General features: G+C 48.1%; 1 protein-coding gene across 1 annotated transcript; it reads right to left on the reverse strand.

Moving 5' to 3' along the window:
* Positions 1 to 1,114: 1,114 nt before the first annotated feature.
* On the reverse strand, positions 1,115 to 9,649 carry LOC136581763 (uncharacterized). Its single transcript, XM_066582386.1, has 4 exons — positions 9,615 to 9,649; positions 6,151 to 6,257; positions 1,420 to 1,644; positions 1,115 to 1,323 (listed from the first exon to the last, which is right to left on the reverse strand). The coding sequence occupies exons 1-4, from the start codon at positions 9,647 to 9,649 to the stop codon at positions 1,115 to 1,117; spliced, it is 576 nt and encodes a 191-aa protein (XP_066438483.1).
* Between the last annotated feature and the right edge of the window lie 11,227 nt (positions 9,650 to 20,876).

Here is a 20,876-nt window from a genome sequence, read left to right on the forward strand (position 1 = left end):
TTCCAATCCACTGTCTGACGTCTAAAGACATTCTGATTGAAGGCTGTACAGCTCTGATGTCGGAAGACTTCCGGCAGGGTATTCTTACTGTAGATTACTGGCTGCTCTGTTGTCAGGGGCCTCTCCAGCATGTCCTACACCGCAGTACTGGCTCTAGCCAGCAGATGGCGCCATTGTATAATGGCAGAAAGAAAAAGCCCCCTTGGAAACACTGAATCCAAAATTGGATTGCAATGGGTTAAGCCCTAAATATGAAAATATGTTTTTTCAGGTGCTTTTTAGAGGGTGCATGTTTATGCCTCATTTACACAGAACGAGCTGTCGGGCAAACGATGCCAGGCAGCTCGTCCCAGTGCTGCTGGCATCAAGGCGGACTGGGCCATGCAGCCTTCCTCCCACTCCGCCTCCATTTATTGCAAGCAGACAGTCGTTCAAAAGTGAATGACTGCTGCTTACACTGAATGGTGTGTCATTCAGATTCCTGCATGCAGAAACTAAAATAACTGAGCAATTCTTGTTCGGTCATTGCATGCATTTACACGGGATGACTATCATTCAAATTTCCGCGGGAAAGTGGGAATTAGAACGAATCTGAGCGATATTCATCCAGTGTACAAGGGCCATAAGTGTAGGGTTTATGATATTTTAACCAATTTTATATAGTAAATAATAGTATATAAACACAAATGTATGGTACAAACATTGGCGCGGTGCTGGGTGTGGCCTCCTTCATATTTCAGGCCCAGATATATTGCACTCCACTTTATGATTTTTTTAAATTGTTTTCCCCAGTGTAATGTGAATAAAATTCATATGAAATTAAAAAGTTAGCGAGAATAAAATTTTATTTACGCAATAAAATACAAGATACGGTAATTCTCATAGATCTCTGGGCAGGAGGCCGGGTGCGCGATCAGCCGGTCACTCTGATTGTCTTTTTTCTTTACATAAAATTAGTTACACAAACAAACAGAAAAGCAAAAATCGAACTAACAGAAAAGATGGGTCCTCTCCTTCATGCTGATAGTCCGATCTCCTGATCGCCTCAGTATTCATTTGCTTTAAATCTAAAATATTTTCTTTGCAGTGACAAAATCCATACCAGATCCTTATTTTAATAACCAGATCCTTCATCATGTCCGATCATAACGGATCCTCCATCTTGACCAAACACACCGGATCCTCCATCTTGACCAAACACACCGGATCCTCCATCTTGACCAAACACACCAGACCCTCCATCTTGACCAAACACCCCAGATCCTCCATCTTGACCGAACACCCCGGATCCTCCATCTTGACCGAACACACCGGATCCTCCATCTTGACCGAACACACCGGATCCTCCATCTTGACCGAACACACCGGATCCTCCATCTTGACCGAACACACCGGATCCTCCATCTTGACCGAACACACCGGATCCTCCATCTTGACCGAACACACCGGATCCTCCATCTTGACCGAACACACCAGATCCTTCATCTTGACCAAACACGCCAGATCCCTCAGCTTGACCAAACACACCAGATCCTTCATTGTGTGCAGATCCTTCATCTTGACCAAACACACCAGATCCTTCATCTTGACCAATCACTCCAGATCCTTCATCTTGACCATGTACACCAGATCCCCATTCCTGCACTAAAAGAATAAGAAGTTAGCAGCCATCAGCATAATTGATAACCTCCATAAAAATTGACTACACAAAGGACTAAGCACAATTAAAATATAGAATAGAGCAAAGGGGGAAACGTACTAAAAGTGTCATAGAGTGCATGGATATACTAATTTGTGAAAATGGTACAATCTGCAGAGAATTTATCAGAATGGCAGACATGGGCTTGCAAATTTTCTGCAACTTGGTAGGCCTGTGAGGTATCATTGTAATTCTTATTCCACCTCTTAGGCAGTATAGATTACATTTTTCATATCTAAGCACACAGCATGAGGTCAGAATCTATAACAGAATTATATTTAATTTATGTTGTAAGTGAACCATCCGAACAAAAGCCCATCTCCTTGAGAAGACCACCCCTCATACAGACCAGATTTCTCATGACAGATATTCAGTTACAGCATAGATTATGCATACTGATGATCTTTGAAAAGACCACTTCCTAGAAGACCATTTTTCTACGTAAGTTTGGATGATCCTCTCAAAGATGTTTCACTGAATATATTTTCTTACACGATTTCAGAAATGCTAAATACTTTTGTATAAAAAAAGACAAAAGTTTTACAGAGGTGATACCTTTATTGGCCAACCAGAAGAAGTATTATATATGGGAGCTTTCGAGGTTGTTTAATGCTCCTTCATCAAAACTAATCCGACAATCCTGAAGAGGGAGCCTAAAAAAATAATGTGATTTGTAACTCGCCTATAGGAAAAAGTTTTGTGCAGAATCAGAAAAATAGGACCTGCTGCAGTTTTACTATCTTGGGGCATCACTGTTAGGTCTCCTTCACACATGTAAATAGACCCAAATAAATGCTGTATTCCCACATGTTTTGTGTATCTCACAATGCACAAAGCTCACATGAGAAAAACGCCCATGTAAATAAGCCCTAGGGCTCCTTCACAAGGGCGTATCTTACATCAGTAATTTGTAAGCCAAAACCAGAAGTGGAGAGAAACTATAATGGAAAGATTCACATTTCTTGCATAGGAAAACAAGCAAGTGCCGCGGGACTGCTGGAGAAGACGTGCGGCGGAGCGGACAGCGCCTGTTAGGTAATGTATTGTGCTTATTGTTTTATTTAATGCATCCAGGGCTTATTTTAGAGACAAACAATAGGACCTCCTACTGTAAAAGTTGCATCGCACGGCACGAAAACCGCGATTTTGTGCGATATGATGCAACAAGAAGGCTCCATTGGGAAACATGGGCTACAAAACATCGCTAATCGTGGCAAAATTCCGCTTGCCGCGATTTTCTTTTCTCGCAATGTTGCAGCCTACAAAACATTGCTAATGTGAAGGAACCCACAGGAAAGCATGGGCTTCACATACATGTGATTTGTAGCACTGTCACATCGCGAGAAAATCGCACAATTTTGTCGCCAGTGTGAAAGCGGCCCTAAGCCACAGGCATGGCTTCATAGGCCACCTGCAATGGCAGCCTTCAGAAGGCTGCCGGCTGCCATCGCAACTGAAGCTCCCCCCTTGTACGGTCTCATCACGGGAGGGTCGTTTGGGATCACTGAACTCTGATGGGGGCATTTAAATGTCGCTACCAGCACTGATGGTGCCTCAGTGACCCCCGTTCCTGTGGGGAGTCCCAGGAGTCAGACCCTCACTAATCAGATGGTTAGCGCACTCTCACCTATCAAATAGCCCTCTGATCTGTGAGAATCCAATCACCGAGACCCTCAATGATCACAGGAACAGGGGGGCTCTCCGGAATGAAGAAGGGGCTAAAAGTAGGTGCTGCTGATTAATACATGTCAATGAGGCTGCCAGGAGATAGTCGAGCTCTTGCACATGAAACAAGTGACAAGGCAATGCACACGCTCCATCAATACCCTATTTGGGACGCTCATTCTCATGATTTGCCTGTACGGACACAATGATACTAAATATGTTTTAGTTTTTTTTAAATGCTAATGTGAGAAAAAGCATAAAAATAGGGGTTTTTTTTTTCATTTTTATTCTTTTTACATTATTTTGATCTTTTTTTACACTATTTTTGTCCCTCTAGGGGACTTACACTGTAGTCCCATGGTTTGCTACGATAAGGCATTGCAGGACTCCTCTCCTGCAATGCCTTATCGCTTATTACAGCGATTACAGGCACAGGTAATACAGGACGCCGGTATCTGGTGTCCTGTTGCCATGGCAACGAGCCGGGCTCTCCGCGATAACATCGCGAGAGACGTCTGAAGTCACAAAGGGAGCATGCTCCCTCTATGAACCCTTTCCCTGCCGCGATCTACTTTGATCACAGCAGAGAAGAGGTTAACAGTGGGGGCGCATCTCCGATTGCTGACAATTAGTGACAGCCGGCTTCCACAGCCGGATAGCGCGAGATCTGTCATGATCTTGCGCTATCCCTATGACGTAAGGGTACGTTATTTTGCGGGAAGTACCACCCTGCCATGACGTACCCTTACGTCATGGGGAGGGAAGGGGTTAAATATATTTAATTTTTGTCAATTATTTTCTGTGCAAAATAACCTTTTTATTTTTCCGTCAACATAGCTTATTTAGTGTGGGACATCCTGTCGTTTCCATTTGAACCATTTCTGAATACATACAACTTTTTGATCACTTTTTAATACATTTTTTCTTGATGACAGGTTGTCTAAAAAAAGCGCATTAATGGCGTTCTTTACATTTTTTTTAAGATGACGTTCACCGTGCGGGGTAAATAATGTATTGCTTTATCACTTAGATTTTTTATTGTAAATATGGCGAAAGAGTTTTTTTTTGGAACTTTGATGACCTTTTTTATTTGTTTTACATTATCTTTTAGTCCCTGGGGGGGAGGGGTGGGAGCACAACATGCGATGCTTTGATCACCCTTACAGTATGATATAATGCTATAGCATTGCATCATACTGCTATCTAGCAGGTAGTCTATCTAGCCACCCAGGTATTACTATGACAGCCCTGGGACCTTTCAGAAGGCTATCTCATTGCGGGGAAACCATACGGATACCCAAACATCAGGGGATTAAAATGCCACTGTCAGAATTTTTTAAGGTATAAAGAAAAACAAGGTAACTGACTTTCAAATTTTTTTTTCTTGCAGTGGAAGAGCTGAAAAGGAAGTAGAGGAGTTGTAGGGATCAATTTAAAAAGGAGATCTCACGCCAACAAAAGAGTGGAGATGGCGCGTCTCGAAAAAAACCTTACTACTTAACACAGAGGCTGATGTTTCTACGACCTCTTCAGGATCTTCGTCCGTATGTATATGCTTTGTGGATGCGATTTCCTTGCCCATTCAGTTTATGTGTCTATGTGTTGCTCCCCATCACTTCCTCCAAGGGCTTCCCGCTGTCAACGCTTCCCGGCATCTGGTTCTCTGCATCCTGTAGTGGCCTCACCTGACCAGCAGCACTGCACCTGAGCTAGTCGCTGGTAACCAGAAGCCGGGGAGCGCTGACAGTGGTATGCTCCCACGTGGCTCCAGTAGAAATAGTGACCCCTTCAGCAACCCTAGTAGTAATATCCCCCCACCCCATACACTTATAGAGTCAGCGCTGCTCCTCATCTTCTTGGTGCTGATCATGGGTGCACACTGCCGTCACTGTGTGAGCCTGGAATGTTTCCTCCCTGTCCTTTCCTGCAGAACTAAGGAGGAGAGTACTCAGAGGAGGAGGATCAGTGCTGCCAGCAGCACCGCTATGTGGTTATCAGCCGGGAAGCTAAGACACTCCAGCCGTAATCACTACTGTGGTGAGCAGCTCTCAGTGGTTTGTGCCTGTACAGAGGGCTCTGCGTGCCGCCTCTGGCACCATAACCATAGGGTTGCCACCACTTTTCTAGAGTGTGCCCCTTTTAGTTCTGAGAATTAGCCCCGCCCCCGCCTCTCCCCATTGCAAATAGTGCAGAGGGGCGGAGAGGAGGCAGAGAGGGGGCAGGAGCTCAGTTCCTGCTCCTGGCTCTTCCATCCTCCCCCCCTGCACACGAAGACAACGTATATCGGCTCAGCGTAAAAACCGAGCCAATATACGTTCGTGGAAATGCACCCTGAAACTGATCCACGGAAAACTTGTCAGGTGATTTTCTGCTGCACTTCGGGGTCACGAGGATAATTTCCTTACAGGACAGCTCAATTGTTAAAGGGCCAGTGTCTTTAATAAAGTGGCCAGCGTATACACAGCTAATAAACTGTAGCCAAAACCTCAAATAGCAACTCCATAACTCAGGACTCGGCAGTTACACATTTTCTCCACAACTGTTAAATGTCCTAAACTGCAATTATATGGCAATATATAAACAAGCAATTTTCCACATCTCACCCCCAAAACTTCAGATTTCAGTGAAATACTTCCAGGAGTTCCATGAATACTGAGCGTGTCTGGCGTCATTCTAGTGAAGAACTTGCCACGTGACTCCACAAAGTAAGTTCATGATGCTCAGTCACACGGGATACGTTTACAGTGAAGACTACTGGACCAAAAATACAGGATTGTTTCACATACTTGAGAATTGGTCGATGTGCCGAGCTCTCACAGTCAATGTGTCCCAGATAATAATGGCCGGAGGGTCGTCCTTCGTGTCCATAAGAGGGCTAAATGTAACAAGACACCTACAACAAAACAAAGATGGGAAATGGTTGCTTGTAAACACTATAAAGAAACAATGACCGCTATATATACCTGCGCATAGAGGACACAATCATTTAAGGAGTATTCCAAACATGGACGTTTCTTGTATATATAAGGAAATAACAAATGTCTTATAGATGCCGGGGGGGCGACTTGTGGACAACAATGGACCCCCAACCATTTCACTTTCATGGGGGTTAGCCGGGCAAATATGCTTCGCTGTCTCCTTAACTCATTCTAAAGTGAATGCAGAGAACCAGGAACATGTGCAGCCACCTCGCCTGGTGGGTCGGAGGCCCCCTATTCTCTGGATATATCATACATGACTATGTCTAGAATACCCCTTTAAGCCAGCGATGCAATGTCATGTCATAAGAGCGCTGCAAAAACTCCCACTTTACCTAAAACCCTTATATTGTGGCTGCAATAAGTCTAAAGCAAAACTGTGGATAACAGGACAACATACATGAGCGTCACAGGGACTGCTGAGAGCTGCCCACTGATACTGAGGCAGCACAGGAGCCCACTACTGCCCCCTGGTGAACTAACAGGTGTATTACAATATCAGCAAATAAAAGCTCTATAGCTTTTATTTGCTATAGAGTACATTCTGTATCACTTCCTCACGGCCTTCAAGATCTGTTTGTGGTCATTAACTAGCGAGCTACAAATTAAACTAATCCAAAACATGCATATATACTTTTCACATGGAGGAAAGTCACTGAGTTGTTCTCCTCCTTGATGGCTGAACCTCTGGATCTGCTTGAATTATTCCCCACCCCAAAGAGCAATTCCCCTCTGATGGAAAGTGGCCAAGTAAGTACCTCTTGTAGACCAGCGCAGGTATGTTTCAGTCCATCACTAAAACAAAATGGCATTTCAACATCAAGCTCCATTTTTACCTTAAAGCCCCCCATGTAGGTGACTGAACGGGAGCTGTGCAAGTCAGAAAGGAAATGTTCCAATAATTTAAACAGCGGCCTGTGACCTAAAAACAAGCAACACTCTCGTCTCTTCTCCCTTCAGTAAAGCAGCACAACAGCTCCCGCAGCGCTTTGTACAAGGGAAGTGAAGGGACTCTTGCAGCACCTCTTAGACTAAGGGTGAATGTCCACGGATGGATTTGAACTGCGTTTCCTGTGGCGGAAATCCGCGCGTGAATTCTGGAGTGGCAAGGTTCTATTGAAACTAATAGCTTTCTGCCTGCCAAAGGGGATTTCCACCTCAGATTTCCACGAGTGGGTAAAAAATTGCGGCATGTTCTATTTTACCACGGATTTACGCTGTGAGAGGGCTTCATTAATATCAAGGACTGGAGACCGTGAAAATCCATGTGGACAAACGCGAGCGCTCGCTGGCACTTTTTTGTTTTGAATTGCGGTACTCCCGCGGGGTAAATCCGTGGGCGTATTCCACATCGCTCGTGGGCATGAGCCCTAACTTGCACTCACTTACTGCAAACATTAAAATAAAGCATGCTCAGATAACAAGCTCACAACACAAAATGATACATTTCCAGACCGAGACAGCTCATTTGCATTAAAGGGGTTGTCTCGCGAAATCAAGTGGGGGTATACACTTCTGTATGGCCATATTAATGCACTTTGTAATGTACATCGTGCATTAATTATGAGCCATACAGAAGTTATTCACTGAATGCCGCCAGCTGATTAAGGAGGCGGCACATGACTGGGAACAGGCACAGTAGGGGTTAAGCAGAGCGAGCAAAAGGGGGTGGAGTTTAGACAGGAAAAGAAGGGGGGAGCGGAAGGAGCTTCAGTCATGAGACAAGAGGAGAAGCGAGAAGAACGGAGAAGAGACACCCGCCCACCCGCCCGTAAGGGTAGGGAGGGAGAGGAGGTGGGACGATTAGGAAGGACAGTCGTCGGAAGTCGTCACAGCTGGTTTTTGGCCCGGATTTTGTCCATGCTGTTAGGAATTAGAGGAAGGTTTGCAAGCCGAAGGAACGGGGCTTACAAACTTCCTCAGTGGACTGTTTACGGACTTTAAAGATTTAGCACACGGACAGCATGGACAGTGATCGCTCGTTGAATAAGTTATCGTTGATATTCGTTAATAAATATAGCTGTGGCCTACCCCACAATTTCAGCAAGAAGTTGTAAGACATTGGTTATTTATTAGGTAAGTGAGCGGGTAAGTGATTGAGTGTTCCCAGTCCTTACCTGCTCCGTTGCTAGCGTCCTCGTCTCCTTGGTTCCGTCTAAATTCGCTGGCAGCTTGCTTTTTTAGACGCCCTTGCGCAGTCCGGTCTTCTCCTTTCAGCACGAGCCGCTTCAGTGTGCTCCCCGCTACAGCTCTTCTGCGCATGCGCAGACGAGCTGTCACTGCTCGGGAGCGCGCTGGAGCGGCCATTCTGTACCATCCTCTGTTAGAGGAAGGTGCAGAGCCGCCCAACTGTCCCGAGAAGCCGCCCAGCCGTCCCGCCGTCCTGCCGCCCAGGTAAGTGATGGGCCGGGGGGGCTGCCGCTGTGCCGGGGGGGGGCTGCCGCTGTGATGAGGGGCTGTCGCTGTGCCGGGGGGGGGGCTGCCGCTGTGATGAGGGGCTGTCGCTGTGCCGGGGGGGGGGCTGCCGCTGTGATGGGGGGGCTGTCGCTGTGCCGGGGGGGGCTGCCGCTGTGATGGGGGGGCTGCCGCTGTGCCGGGGGGGCTGTCGCTGTGCCGGGGGGGCTGCGCCGGGGGGGGGGCTGTGTCGGGGGGGCTGCCGCTGTGTTGGGGGGGGGGGCTGTCGCTGTGCCGGGGGGGGGCTGTCGCTGTGATGGGGGGGCTGTCGCTGTGCCGGGGGGGCTGTCGCTGTGCCGGGGGGGCTGCCGCTGTGATGGGGGGGCTGTCGCTGTGCCGGGGGGGGGGCTGCCGCTGTGATGGGGGGGGGGCTGCGCCGGTTACCTGCTGCCTGGCGGTGGGTGACTGTGTGCCGTGGTCGGCCGCGTTCAATACAGGGGTCCGGTCAGCGGCTGCGGGGCATCTGGTTGTCAGGGAGACACAGCTGGTAGCGTCTCGGGAGCGCGTACGTCAGGCTACAGCAAGCGATGGGAAAAGAGCTGGCCGCCCTCTTGGGAAACTTTTTATAAGTTGCTGAAACGCTTGAACTGTAAGTAGAAACCGGCTAGAAAAGTCATTTACAGGGGGGCTTAGTAATGTATGCTTAATTAGGGGGACTGGGCAAAAAAAAATTCACTGCTTCCTCGAGACAACCCCTTTAACCCATTCATTCCTGCAAACACCAATACACATTTTGCTAAAGCAGGTGAAGGTCTATGCGGGCATTAGGTTAGCTGTTCGTCCAGCAGGTGAAGGTGTACGAGCGCCATTAGGCTCACTGTTCGTCCAGCGGGGGAAGATGGATGGGCGCCATTAGGCTCACTGTTCGTCCAGCAGGTGAAGGTGTATGAGCGCCATTAGGCTCACTGTTCGTCCAGCAGGTGAAGGTGTATGGGCGCCATTAGGCTTGCTGTTCGTCCAGCGGGTGAAGGTGTATGGGCGCCATTAGGCTTGCTGTTCGTCCAGCAGGTGAAGGTGTACGGGCGCCATTAGGTTCGCTGTTCGTTCTGCAGGTGAAGGTGTATGGGTGGCATTAGGCTCACTGTTCGGCCAGCAGGTGAAGGTGTATGGGTGGCATTTGGCTCACTGTTCATCCAGCAGGTGAAGGTGTATGGGCAGCATTAGGCTCGCTGTTCATCCAGCAGGTGAAGGTGTATGGGGGCATGAGGCTCGCTGTTCGTGCAGCAGGTGAAGGTGTATGGGCGGCATTAGACTCGCTGTTTGTGCAGCAGGTGAAGGTGTATGGGGCGGCATTATGCTCGCTGTTCGTGCAGCAGGTGAAGGTGTATGGGCGGCATTAGACTCGCTGTTTGTGCAGCAGGTGGTGTATGGGCGGCATTAAGCTCACTGTTCGTCCAGCAGGTGAAGGTATATGGGGGCATGAGGCTCGCTGTTCGTCCAGCAGGTGAAGGTGTATGGGGCGGCATTATGCTCGCTGTTCTTGCAGCAGGTGAAGGTGTATGGGCGGCATTAGACTCGCTGTTCGTCCAGCAGGTGAAGGTGTATGGGGTGGCATTATGCTCGCTGTTCGTCCAGCAGGTGAAGGTGTATGGGGTGGCATTATGCTCGCTGTTCTTGCAGCAGGTGAAGGTGTATGGTCGGCATTAGACTCGCTGTTTGTGCAGCAGGTGGTGTATGGGCGGCATTAAGCTCACTGTTCGTCCAGCAGGTGAAGGTGTATGGGTGGCATTAGGCTTGCTGCTTTAGCAAGAGACTCAAAGCTCTCTGTAATACTAAACAACATTGTTTTCTCCGTCTACATGGAAACTACAGAAGACCATCTCATCTCTCCCGCTACAGGAGTGCAGGACAGAGTTTTCATTCACTCTCCTGTAAAGAACATCTACATTTAGTGGATTCTTCCAGACCACCACCATTTATACCATTTACTGATACACACCTTTAGGGCGCATTCAGACGATCGTATATCGGCTGGGGTTTCACGCCCAGCCGATATACGGCGTCCAGAGGCGTAATTTGAAGCTCCTGGGCCCCAATGCAAAACCTGGAACGGTGCCCCAACTATAATGCTTTATTCATAGTACCGAACTTCCTATATGGAGAAGAGAGGCCTTATGGGGCCCCCATATGGGCGACCGCATCCCCTGCATCCTCTATAGTTACGCCCCTGACGGCGTCCCTCTCTGCAGGGGGAGGAAACTGGAAGAGCCGGGAGCAGTGCACTAAGCTCCCGCCTCCTCTCCACCCCCTGTCCGCCCCTCGCCACTATTTGCATTGGCACGAGGCGGAGCTACGCCTGGAAACTTAGCTCCACCTAGTCCCACCTCCTCCAATTGCAAATAGTGGCGAGGGGCGGAGAGGGGGTTGAGAGGAGGCGGGAGCTCAGTGCACTGCTCCCGGCTCTTCCAGCTTCCTCCCCCTGCAGAGAGGGACGCCGTATATCGGCGAGGCGTGAAAACCCAGCCGATGTACAATCGTCTGAATGCACCCTTAGATGTCTCCTTGACTTCTGAATAAAACTTATTTTTAATTTTCCTAAACATGGAAAAGGTGTATTTTTGTTACTTTTATATTTAATAAAGTTTTCTTAACACATTTTTACATATTTTTTTTAGTCCCCATGAGGGACTTGAACTTTCAATTGTTTGATCGCTTCTTAAGTATCACGTTACACTGCTATCTGACAGGCAGTCGATTAGGCCTCCTTCACACGGGCAACAGCGATATCATTGTGAGAAAATTGCAGCTGTGTTTTGTGCGATATTGTTACGTTTTCTCATGACGATGTTGCGATTTTGTGGCGCTACAAAGTCATTTGACTTTGTAGCGCTCTTCTGCTTTGATCTTCGGGGGGGGGGGGGGGCTTGAAATATAAGCCTTACCCTGAAAATAAGCCCTGGCTGCATAAAAAAAATGAAACAATACATTACCTAACAGGCACTGTCCGCTCCACTTCTCTGGCAGTTCTGCGGCACTTGCTTGGCTGTGATTGGTTCATTGATCGCTACAGTGATTGGCTGAACTACAGCGCTCGAGAATCAATCAGAGCTTGTGCTTCTTGGAAGCAGGATTTTTGAACCCCATGAACAGAAAACACTGGCTGAGGAAAACAAGCAAGTGCCGCGGGACTGCTGGAGAAGACGTGCGGCGGAGCGGACAGCGCCTGTTAGGTAATGTATTGTGCTTATTGTTTTATTTAATGCATCCAGGGCTTATTTTAGAGACAAACAATAGGACCTCCTACTGTAAAAGTTGCATCGCACGGCATGAAAACCGCGATTTTGTGCGATATGATGCAACATGAAGGCTCCATTGGGAAACATGGGCTACAAAACATCGCTAATCATGGCAAAATTCAGCTTGCCGCGATTTTCTTTTCTCGCAATGTTGCAGCCTACAAAACATTGCTAATGTGAAGGAACCCACAGGAAAGCATGGGCTTCACATACATGTGATTTGTAGCACTGTCACATCGCGAGAAAATCGTACGATTTTGTCGCCAGTGTGAAAGCGGCCCTAAGCCACAGGCATGGCTTCATAGGCCACCTGCAATGGTAGCCTTCAGCGCTGAGCCAATCAGGGGGCAGGTCTGACTCACACCCCCTTCACACCCACTGCAGGCCGGCCGCAGGGAACTCCGACTGCCGGGAGCAGGTGAGTATGTTTATATTTTTTATTTTAACACTTTTCTGGATGAATTGCAGGGAAGGGCTTATATATTTAAGCCCTTCCCGACAATTCATCCCACACTCGCCCGCAGCGCATTGCTTTCAATGGAGCCGTTGTATTGCCGGCTCCATTGAATGCAATGCGCTGTACGGCTCCGGCCCGTTTCTAATGAAACGTGGCTAGGAGCAGATTTTCGGGCGATTTTCGGGCACCGGTCACGCGATTTGCGGATGCGCATCCGTCATGCGATCCGCAAATCGCGCGAAAAAACACCCGTCTGACTAAGGCCTTAGAGAGATACCGTCCGGTAATTGGACAACCGCTTTAAAAGCAACCAGCCGTCCCCTATAAGCACTATGAAGTTTTGATGCACATAGGATGGGTCCGGAAGAGTCCAGGATGTGTTCTGCTTACCTCCCCAGCTCCGTGTTCCTGAGCTGCCCCCCCTGGAAGTCAACATGTGGTCTCTGATTCTAAAGCCAGTGTGCGCACATACTGTTCTCTAAGGGTATGCGCCTGCGCTGACTGAAAAGTCCCACTCACATCCCCGGACTCCTCCGACCTGAACTATGGGCACCATGGGTGATACAATGGGTGATACAATCACGCAACATTTGTGCGTTTTGAGACGTACAAATCTGAACCACATTCTTCTGAATGGAGTCATACACATGAGCGATGCAATGCGGGAAACAAATCAGCTGCGTGATCTCGCATCGCAGCGTCCATTGTTTTCAATTGGGCCGGCGGAAGCAATGGGGGAGAAAAGCGAGTTTCTCCCACTCTGTGACAGCCGTGGCAGAGGATTGGGTACATTTCCCAGAAACCTGAAAAACGCAGGTTTACAGCTGCAATTTTCTCTGACTTATATTGCACTGGCCCGGGTAAATACAGTGTAAGGCCTTAGTCACTCGGGCGTTTTTTTGCGCGATTTGCTCATGCGTCCGGCGATTTTTTGAAACCATTGCTTTGCAATGGTATCGGACACATGAGCGCTTTTTATGCGCTCGTCTGATAAATTATAGAACAGAAATCGCAGATCGCACCTATCTGCGATCTGCGATTCTTGTTCTCTTCTCTATATGCGCTCAATGGGGCCAGCGGCAGCAGCACCGACCCCATTGAGAACATATAGAAGACAAATCATTCTTCTCTTCCACAGCTGTAACAGCTGTGGCAGAGAAGAACGATGTTTGCCCATTGAATTCAATGGAGCCGGCAATACAGCCGGCTCCATTGAAAGCAATGGGCTGCCGGACAGCGCTGGATGAATTGTCGGGAAGGGCTTAAATATATAAGCCCTTCCCTGCAATTCATCCAGAAAAGTGTTAAAATAAAAAATATATATATACTCACCTGCTCCCGGCAGCCGGACATCCGCGCGGCCGGCCTGCAGTGGGTGTGAAGGGGTGTGACTCAGACTTGCCCCTGATTGTCTCAGCCTGAGCCAATCAGAGGCAGGTCCCACTCACACCCATTCATGAATTCACGTGGGACGTTTGTCAGCATTATCTACTAATATACTCAAGTGCTAGTAGGACTGACGAACAGCGATCCACTATCAGACTGACAACGGGGAAGGATGTATAGCAAGCGAATGATATCCTGAGTTCTGAGTGTAGAACTCTTTCTTAGACCTACTTGCCTACCACATCGCTTTATCTCTGATACGACCTACTAGTACCCTCCTTTGTATATCAGGAAAAGGCAAACACTATAGGCAGCAAGTGGTAGTAAGTCTCTCTTTTGAGACTTGTACACCTCTACAAAATGTGGAGGTCTATGTGTAGGGCCCTATTTGTGTTTTATATGTGTTTTAAAAAAATTATCTCATAAAAAGATTCGTTTTTATAAATTTCTGTCTAAACTGTGAAGGACTTTTCATTCACCGTTCATTTTATGCAAGCATAGAAGTCACTGTTGGCTCGTTCACCAACTGTTCGGTTTAAATGCCGATCGTTCAGTCGCTTCCATCTGCTGTACAGTGAATGAATGACGGCTCGTTTAAACAAGCGCCCCCCATAGACCCCAATACTTACATGCGGATCCGGCGTCTTCCGTTCCGCATGACGCTTCGGCGCGCATGCGCAATAGAGCGCATGACGCGCCGGCCGCGTCATATGACACGCCCACAGCATCACATGATGCGGCTGGCCGTGGGCAGGGAAGCGGTTTCACGCTATCTTTCACTGTGCTATAGTGGAAAATAGCGTGACGGACGGCTTCCATTGACTGCAATGGAAGCCGTCCGCACGTACACCCGCGGCAAATAGAGCATGCCGCGGGTGAGGACGCGTGATTTCACGGTGCGGAATTCGGCAATGGAATTCTGCACCGTGAGCATTGAGCTATTAGGTTCAATAGAACCTAATAGCTGTGGGCAACATGGCGGATTTTCGCCGCGTTCTACGCTGCGGAAATCCGTCCGTGGGAAGGAGCCCTTAAAATGTGGACAACCTAATTTTAAATCAATGTCTTATTGAAATAGTTGTCCGATTACACTCGGTCATTGGTTCTCCATACCATAGTACAATTGTATTGTCAGATGTTCATCAGTTGGCTGTTGTTCTCTTATACCCTTCTGACTCAGAGACATTTTAATGTGATGTGTATATGGACATTCTTAGCAAAAGGTAGAATTGTAGGCACTACAACAACATCAATAGTCCAGGTGGAACAGGAGATACATGCAAACCCGGGGGGATTCTGCAGCAACAATAGTCCAATATGAAATAGCAAGAAATTAGAAGGAAATAGCTGCACTCTTTGGGGTCTCTGGAAATTGCAAGTTTTTAATCTAAGATTAAAGGGGTTGTCTCGCGGCAGCAAGTGGGGTTATACACTTCTATATGGCCATATTAATGCACTTTGTAATGTACATCATGCATTAAATATGAGCCATACAGAAGTTATTCCCTTACCTGCTCCGTTGCTGGCGTCCCCGTCGCCATGGATCCGTCTAATTCTGATGTCTTCTTGCTTTTTTAGACGCGCTTGCGCTGTGCGGTCTTCCTCCTGGTGAATGGGGCCGCTCGTGCCAGAGAGCTGGTCCTCGTAGCTCCGCCCCGTCACGTGTGCCGATTCCAGCCAATCAGGAGGCTGGAATCGGCAATGGACCGCACAGAGCCCACGGTGCACCATGGGAAAAGACCCGCGGTGCACCGTGGGTGATGATCCCGGCTGCGATCTTGGTGAAGGAAGAAGGAAGACGTCGCAGAGCGGGGATTCGGGTAAATAATTATTTTTTTTTTTAACACATCCTTTGGGGTTGTCCTGCGCCGAACGGGGGGCCTATGGAAAAAAAAAAAAAATGTTTCGGCGCGAGACAACCCCTTTAAGGATACAATATAGCAGGTGGGTGAAAGTGCACAGAACAGGCACCAACTATTATGCCTACTAACACACTCCACCTGGTCTGGCACTTGAGGATATTCTCATTTATTTAGTGTATTTCCTATTACTTCCAGAGCGCCAGCATATTCTGCAGCCCGGTGAATGTATGCAGACTAGAGGTAACTATACGGTCAGATAACACTAATGGTTTCCTTGGTTTGGCTTCTGGAATTGTACAATATTTTTGCACTTTGTGTTTCATTGTACTTTGGGAATAATGCAAGAAGACAATGATATTTTAAGGGCAATTTCCTCAAAATAAAGCAAAGTGATATAAGAATATGGGAGCTCACATGATTTTACAATGTATGGCTATCTGCACTAGTTCCATAGAAATGAATAAAGCAGCAGCGCACAGGCTTGATGACCCCCACCTTTCATATAGGTGATAAGGGGCCCCTGTTCTCGTGATTAGCGGGGATCCCACCGGTTGGGCCCACATCAATCACTTATTTCCTATCCTATTGATAGGGAATATCTTTAGAACTTGACATAATCCCTTTAAAGGAAATCTGTCATCTTGGACATGTGGTCCGAACTGCAGACATCATGTTATAGAGCAGGAGGAGCTGAGCGGATTGTATATAGTTTTATGGGGAAAGATTCAGAAGAACTTGTATTTTATTTATTTATACTTATGCATTTTCTAAGCTGAACAGTCCGATGGGCGGAGCTATCAGTGATTGACAGCTCCCCCCTGTACTGTCATACACAGCTCCCCCTGTATGTACTGTCATACACAGCGCCCCCTTTATGTACTGTCATACACTGCTCCCCCTGTATGCACTGTCATCCACAGCTCCCCCTGTATGTACTGTCATACACAGCTCCCCCTGTATGTACTGTCATACACAGCTCCCCCTGTATGTACTGTCATACACAGCACCCCCTGTATGTACTGTCATACACTGCTCCCCCTGTATGCACTGTCATCCACAGCTCCCCCTGTATGTACTGTCACACACAGCTCCCCCTGTATGTACTGTCATACACTGCTCCCCTGTATGTACTGTCATACACTGCTCCCCCTGTATGTAGTGTCATACACAGCTCCCCCTGTATGTAGTCATACACTGCTCCCCCTGTATATACTGTCATGCACAGCACCCCCTGTATGTACTGTCATACACAGCACCCCCTGTATGTACTGTCATACACAGCGCCCCCTGTATGTACCGTCATAAACAGCTCCCCCTGTATGTACAGTCATACACAGCTCCCACTGTATGTACTGTCATACACAGCACCCCCTGTATGTAGTCATACACTGCTCCCCCTGTATATACTGTCATGCACAGCACCCCCTGTATGTACTGTCATACACAGCACCCCCTGTATGTACTGTCATACACAGCGCCCCCTGTATGTACCGTCATAAACAGCTCCCCCTGTATGTACAGTCATACACAGCTCCCACTGTATGTACTGTCATACACAGCTATCCCTGTATGTACTGTCATAAACAGCACCCCCTGTATGTACAGTCATACACAGCACCCCCTGTATGTACTGTCATACGCAGCTCCCCCTGTATGTACAGTCATACACAGCTCCCCCTGTATATACTGTCATACACTGCTCCCCCTGTATGTACAGTCATACACAGCTCCCCCTGTATGTACTGTCATACACTGCTCCCCACTTATGTACTGTCATACGCAGCTCCCCCTGCATGTACTGTCATACGCAGCTCCCCCTGTATGTACAGTCATACACAGCTCCCCCTGTATATACTGTCATACACTGCTCCCCCTGTATGTACAGTCATACACTGCTCCCCCTGTATGTACAGTCATACACAGCTCCCCCTGTATGTACTGTCATACACTGCTCCCCCCGTATGTACTGTCATACACAACGGCCCCTGTATGTACTGTCATACACAGCTCCCCCTGTATGTACTGTCATACACAGCACCCCCTGTATGTACTGTCATACACTGCTCCCCCTGTATGTACTGTCATACACAGCTCCCCCTATATATACTGTCATACACAGCTCCCCTGTATGTACTCTCATACACTGCTCCCCCTTTATGTACTGTCATACACAGCTCCCCCTATATATACTGTCATACATAGCTCCCCCTGTATGTACTGTCATACACAGCTCCCCCTGTATGTACTGTCATACACAGCTCCCCCTGTATGTACTGTCATACACAGCACCCCCTGTATGTACTGTCATACATAGCTCCACCTATATATACTGTCATACACAGCTCCCCCTGTATGTACTCTCATACACTGCTCCCCCTGTATGTACTGTCATACACAGCTCCCCCTATATATACTGTCATACATAGCTCCCCCTATATGTAATGTCATACACAACTCCCCTTGTATGTAATGTCATACACAGCGCCCCCTGTATGTACTGTCATACACTGCTCCCCCTGTATGTACTGTCATACACAGCGCCCCCTGTATGTACTGTCATGCACTGCTCCCCCTGTATGTACTGTCATACACAGCTCCCCCTGTATGTACTGTCATACACAGCTCCCCCTATATATACTGTCATACACTGCTCCCCCTGTATGTGCAGTCATACATAGCTCCCCCTGTATGTACAGTCATACACTGCTCCCCCTGTATGTACTGTCATACACAGCTCCCCCTGTATGTACAGTCATGCACAGCTTCCCCTGTATGTACTGTCATACACAGCTCCCCCTGTATGTACTGTCATACACAGCGCCCCCTGTATGTACAGTCATGCACAGCTCCCCCTGTATGTACTGTCATACACAGCTCCCCCTGTATGTACTGTCATACACAGCGCCCCCTGTATGTACTGTCATACACAGCTCCCCCTGTATGTACTGTCATACACAGCTCCCCCTATATGTACAGTCATGCACAGCTCCCCCTGTATGTACTGTCATACACAGCTCCCCCTGTATGTACTGTCATACACTGCTCCCCCTGTATGTACAGTCATACACTGCTCCCCCTGTATGTACAGTCATACACTGCTCCCCCTGTATGTACAGTCATACACAGCTCCCCCTGTATGTACTGTCATACACTGCTCCCCCCGTATGTACTGTCATACACAGCGGCCCCTGTATGTACTGTCATACACAGCGGCCCCAGTATGTACTGTCATACACAGCTCCCCCTGTATGTACTGTCATACACAGCACCCCCTGTATGTACTGTCATACACTGCTCCCCCTGTATGTACTGTCATACACAGCTCCCCCTATATATACTGTCATACACAGCTCCCCTGTATGTACTCTCATACACAGCTCCCCCTGTATGTACTGTCATACACAGCTCCCCCTATATATACTGTCATACATAGCTCCCACTGTATGTACTGTCATACACTGCTCCCCCTGTATGTACTGTCATACACTGCTCCCCCCGTATGTACTGTCATACGCAGCTCCCCCTGTATGTACTGTCATACGCAGCTCCCCCTGTATGTACAGTCATACACAGCTCCCCCTGTATATACTGTCATACACTGCTCCCCCTGTATGTACAGTCATACATTGCTCCCCCTGTATGTACAGTCATACACAGCTCCCCCTGTATGTACTGTCATACACTGCTCCCCCCGTATGTACTGTCATACACAGCGGCCCCTGTATGTACTGTCATACACTGCGGCCCCAGTATGTACTGTCATACACAGCTCCCCCTGTATGTACTGTCATACACAGCACCCCCTGTATGTACTATCATACACTGCTCCCCCTGTATGTACTGTCATACACAGCTCCCCCTATATATACTGTCATACACAGCTCCCCTGTATGTACTCTCATACACAGCTCCCCCTGTATGTACTGTCATACACAGCTCCCCCTATATATACTGTCATACATAGCTCCCCCTGTATGTACTGTCATTCACAGCTCCCCCTGTATGTACTGTCATACACAGCACCCCCTGTATGTACTGTCATACATAGCTCCCCCTATATATACTGTCATACACAGCTCCCCCTGTATGTACTCTCATACACTGCTCCCCCTGTATGTACTGTCATACACAGCTCCCCCTATATATACTGTCATACATAGCTCCCACTATATGTAATGTCATACACAGCTCCCCTTGTATGTACTGTCATACACAGCGCCCCCTGTATGTACTGTCATACACTGCTCCCCCTGTATGTACTGTCATACACAGCGCCCCCTGTATGTACTGTCATGCACTGCTCCCCCTGTATGTACTGTCATACACAGCTCCCCCTGTATGTACTGTCATACACAGCTCCCCCTATATATACTGTCATACACTGCTCCCCCTGTATGTGCAGTCATACATAGCTCCCCCTGTATGTACAGTCATACACAGCTCCCCCTGTATGTACTGTCATACACAGCTCCCCCTGTATGTACAGTCATGCACAGCTCCCCCTGTATGTACTGTCATACACAGCTCCCCCTGTATGTACTGTCATACACAGCGCCCCCTGTATGTACTGTCATACACAGCTCCCCCTGTATGTACTGTCATACACAGCTCCCCCTGTATGTACAGTCATGCACAGCTCCCCCTGTATGTATTGTCATACACAGCTTCCCCTGTATGTACTGTCATACACAGCGCCCCCTGTATGTACTGTCATACACAGCTCCCCCTGTATGTACTGTCATACACAGCTCCCCCTATATGTACAGTCATGCACAGCTCCCCCTGTATGTACTGTCATACACAGCTCCCCCTGTATGTACTGTCATACACAGCTCCCCCTGTATGTACTGTCATACTCTGCTCCCCCTGTATGTACTGTCATACACAGCTCCCCCTGTATGTACTATCATACACTGCTCCCCCCGTATGTACTGTCATACGCAGCTCCCCCTGTATGTACTGTCATACGCAGCTCCCCCTGTATGTACAGTCATACACAGCTCCCCCTGTATGTACTCTCATACACTGCTCCCCCTGTATGTACTGTCATGCACAGCTCCCCCTGTATGTACTGTCATACATAGCTCCCCCTATATGTACAGTCATACACAGCGGCCCCTGTATGTACTGTCATACACT

The sequence above is a fragment of the Eleutherodactylus coqui genome, chromosome 11 (genome assembly GCF_035609145.1).
Source record: "Eleutherodactylus coqui strain aEleCoq1 chromosome 11, aEleCoq1.hap1, whole genome shotgun sequence".
NCBI classification, from domain to species: Eukaryota; Metazoa; Chordata; class Amphibia; order Anura; family Eleutherodactylidae; genus Eleutherodactylus; species Eleutherodactylus coqui.

Excerpts from the sequence above, each read along its gene's own strand:
- LOC136581763 (XM_066582386.1), bottom strand. The coding sequence starts at position 9,649 with ATGGCGCCCATCCATCTTCCCCCGCTGGACGAACA. Across the intron at positions 1,645-6,150 it reads GCACATCGACCAATTCTCAA|TGCAGGAATGGGGATCTGGT; the intron begins GTATGTGAAACA and ends TTATTCTTTTAG. Across the intron at positions 1,324-1,419 it reads CGGTCAAGATGGAGGATCCG|ATGGAGGATCCGGTGTGTTC; the intron begins GTGTGTTCGGTC and ends TGTTCGGTCAAG.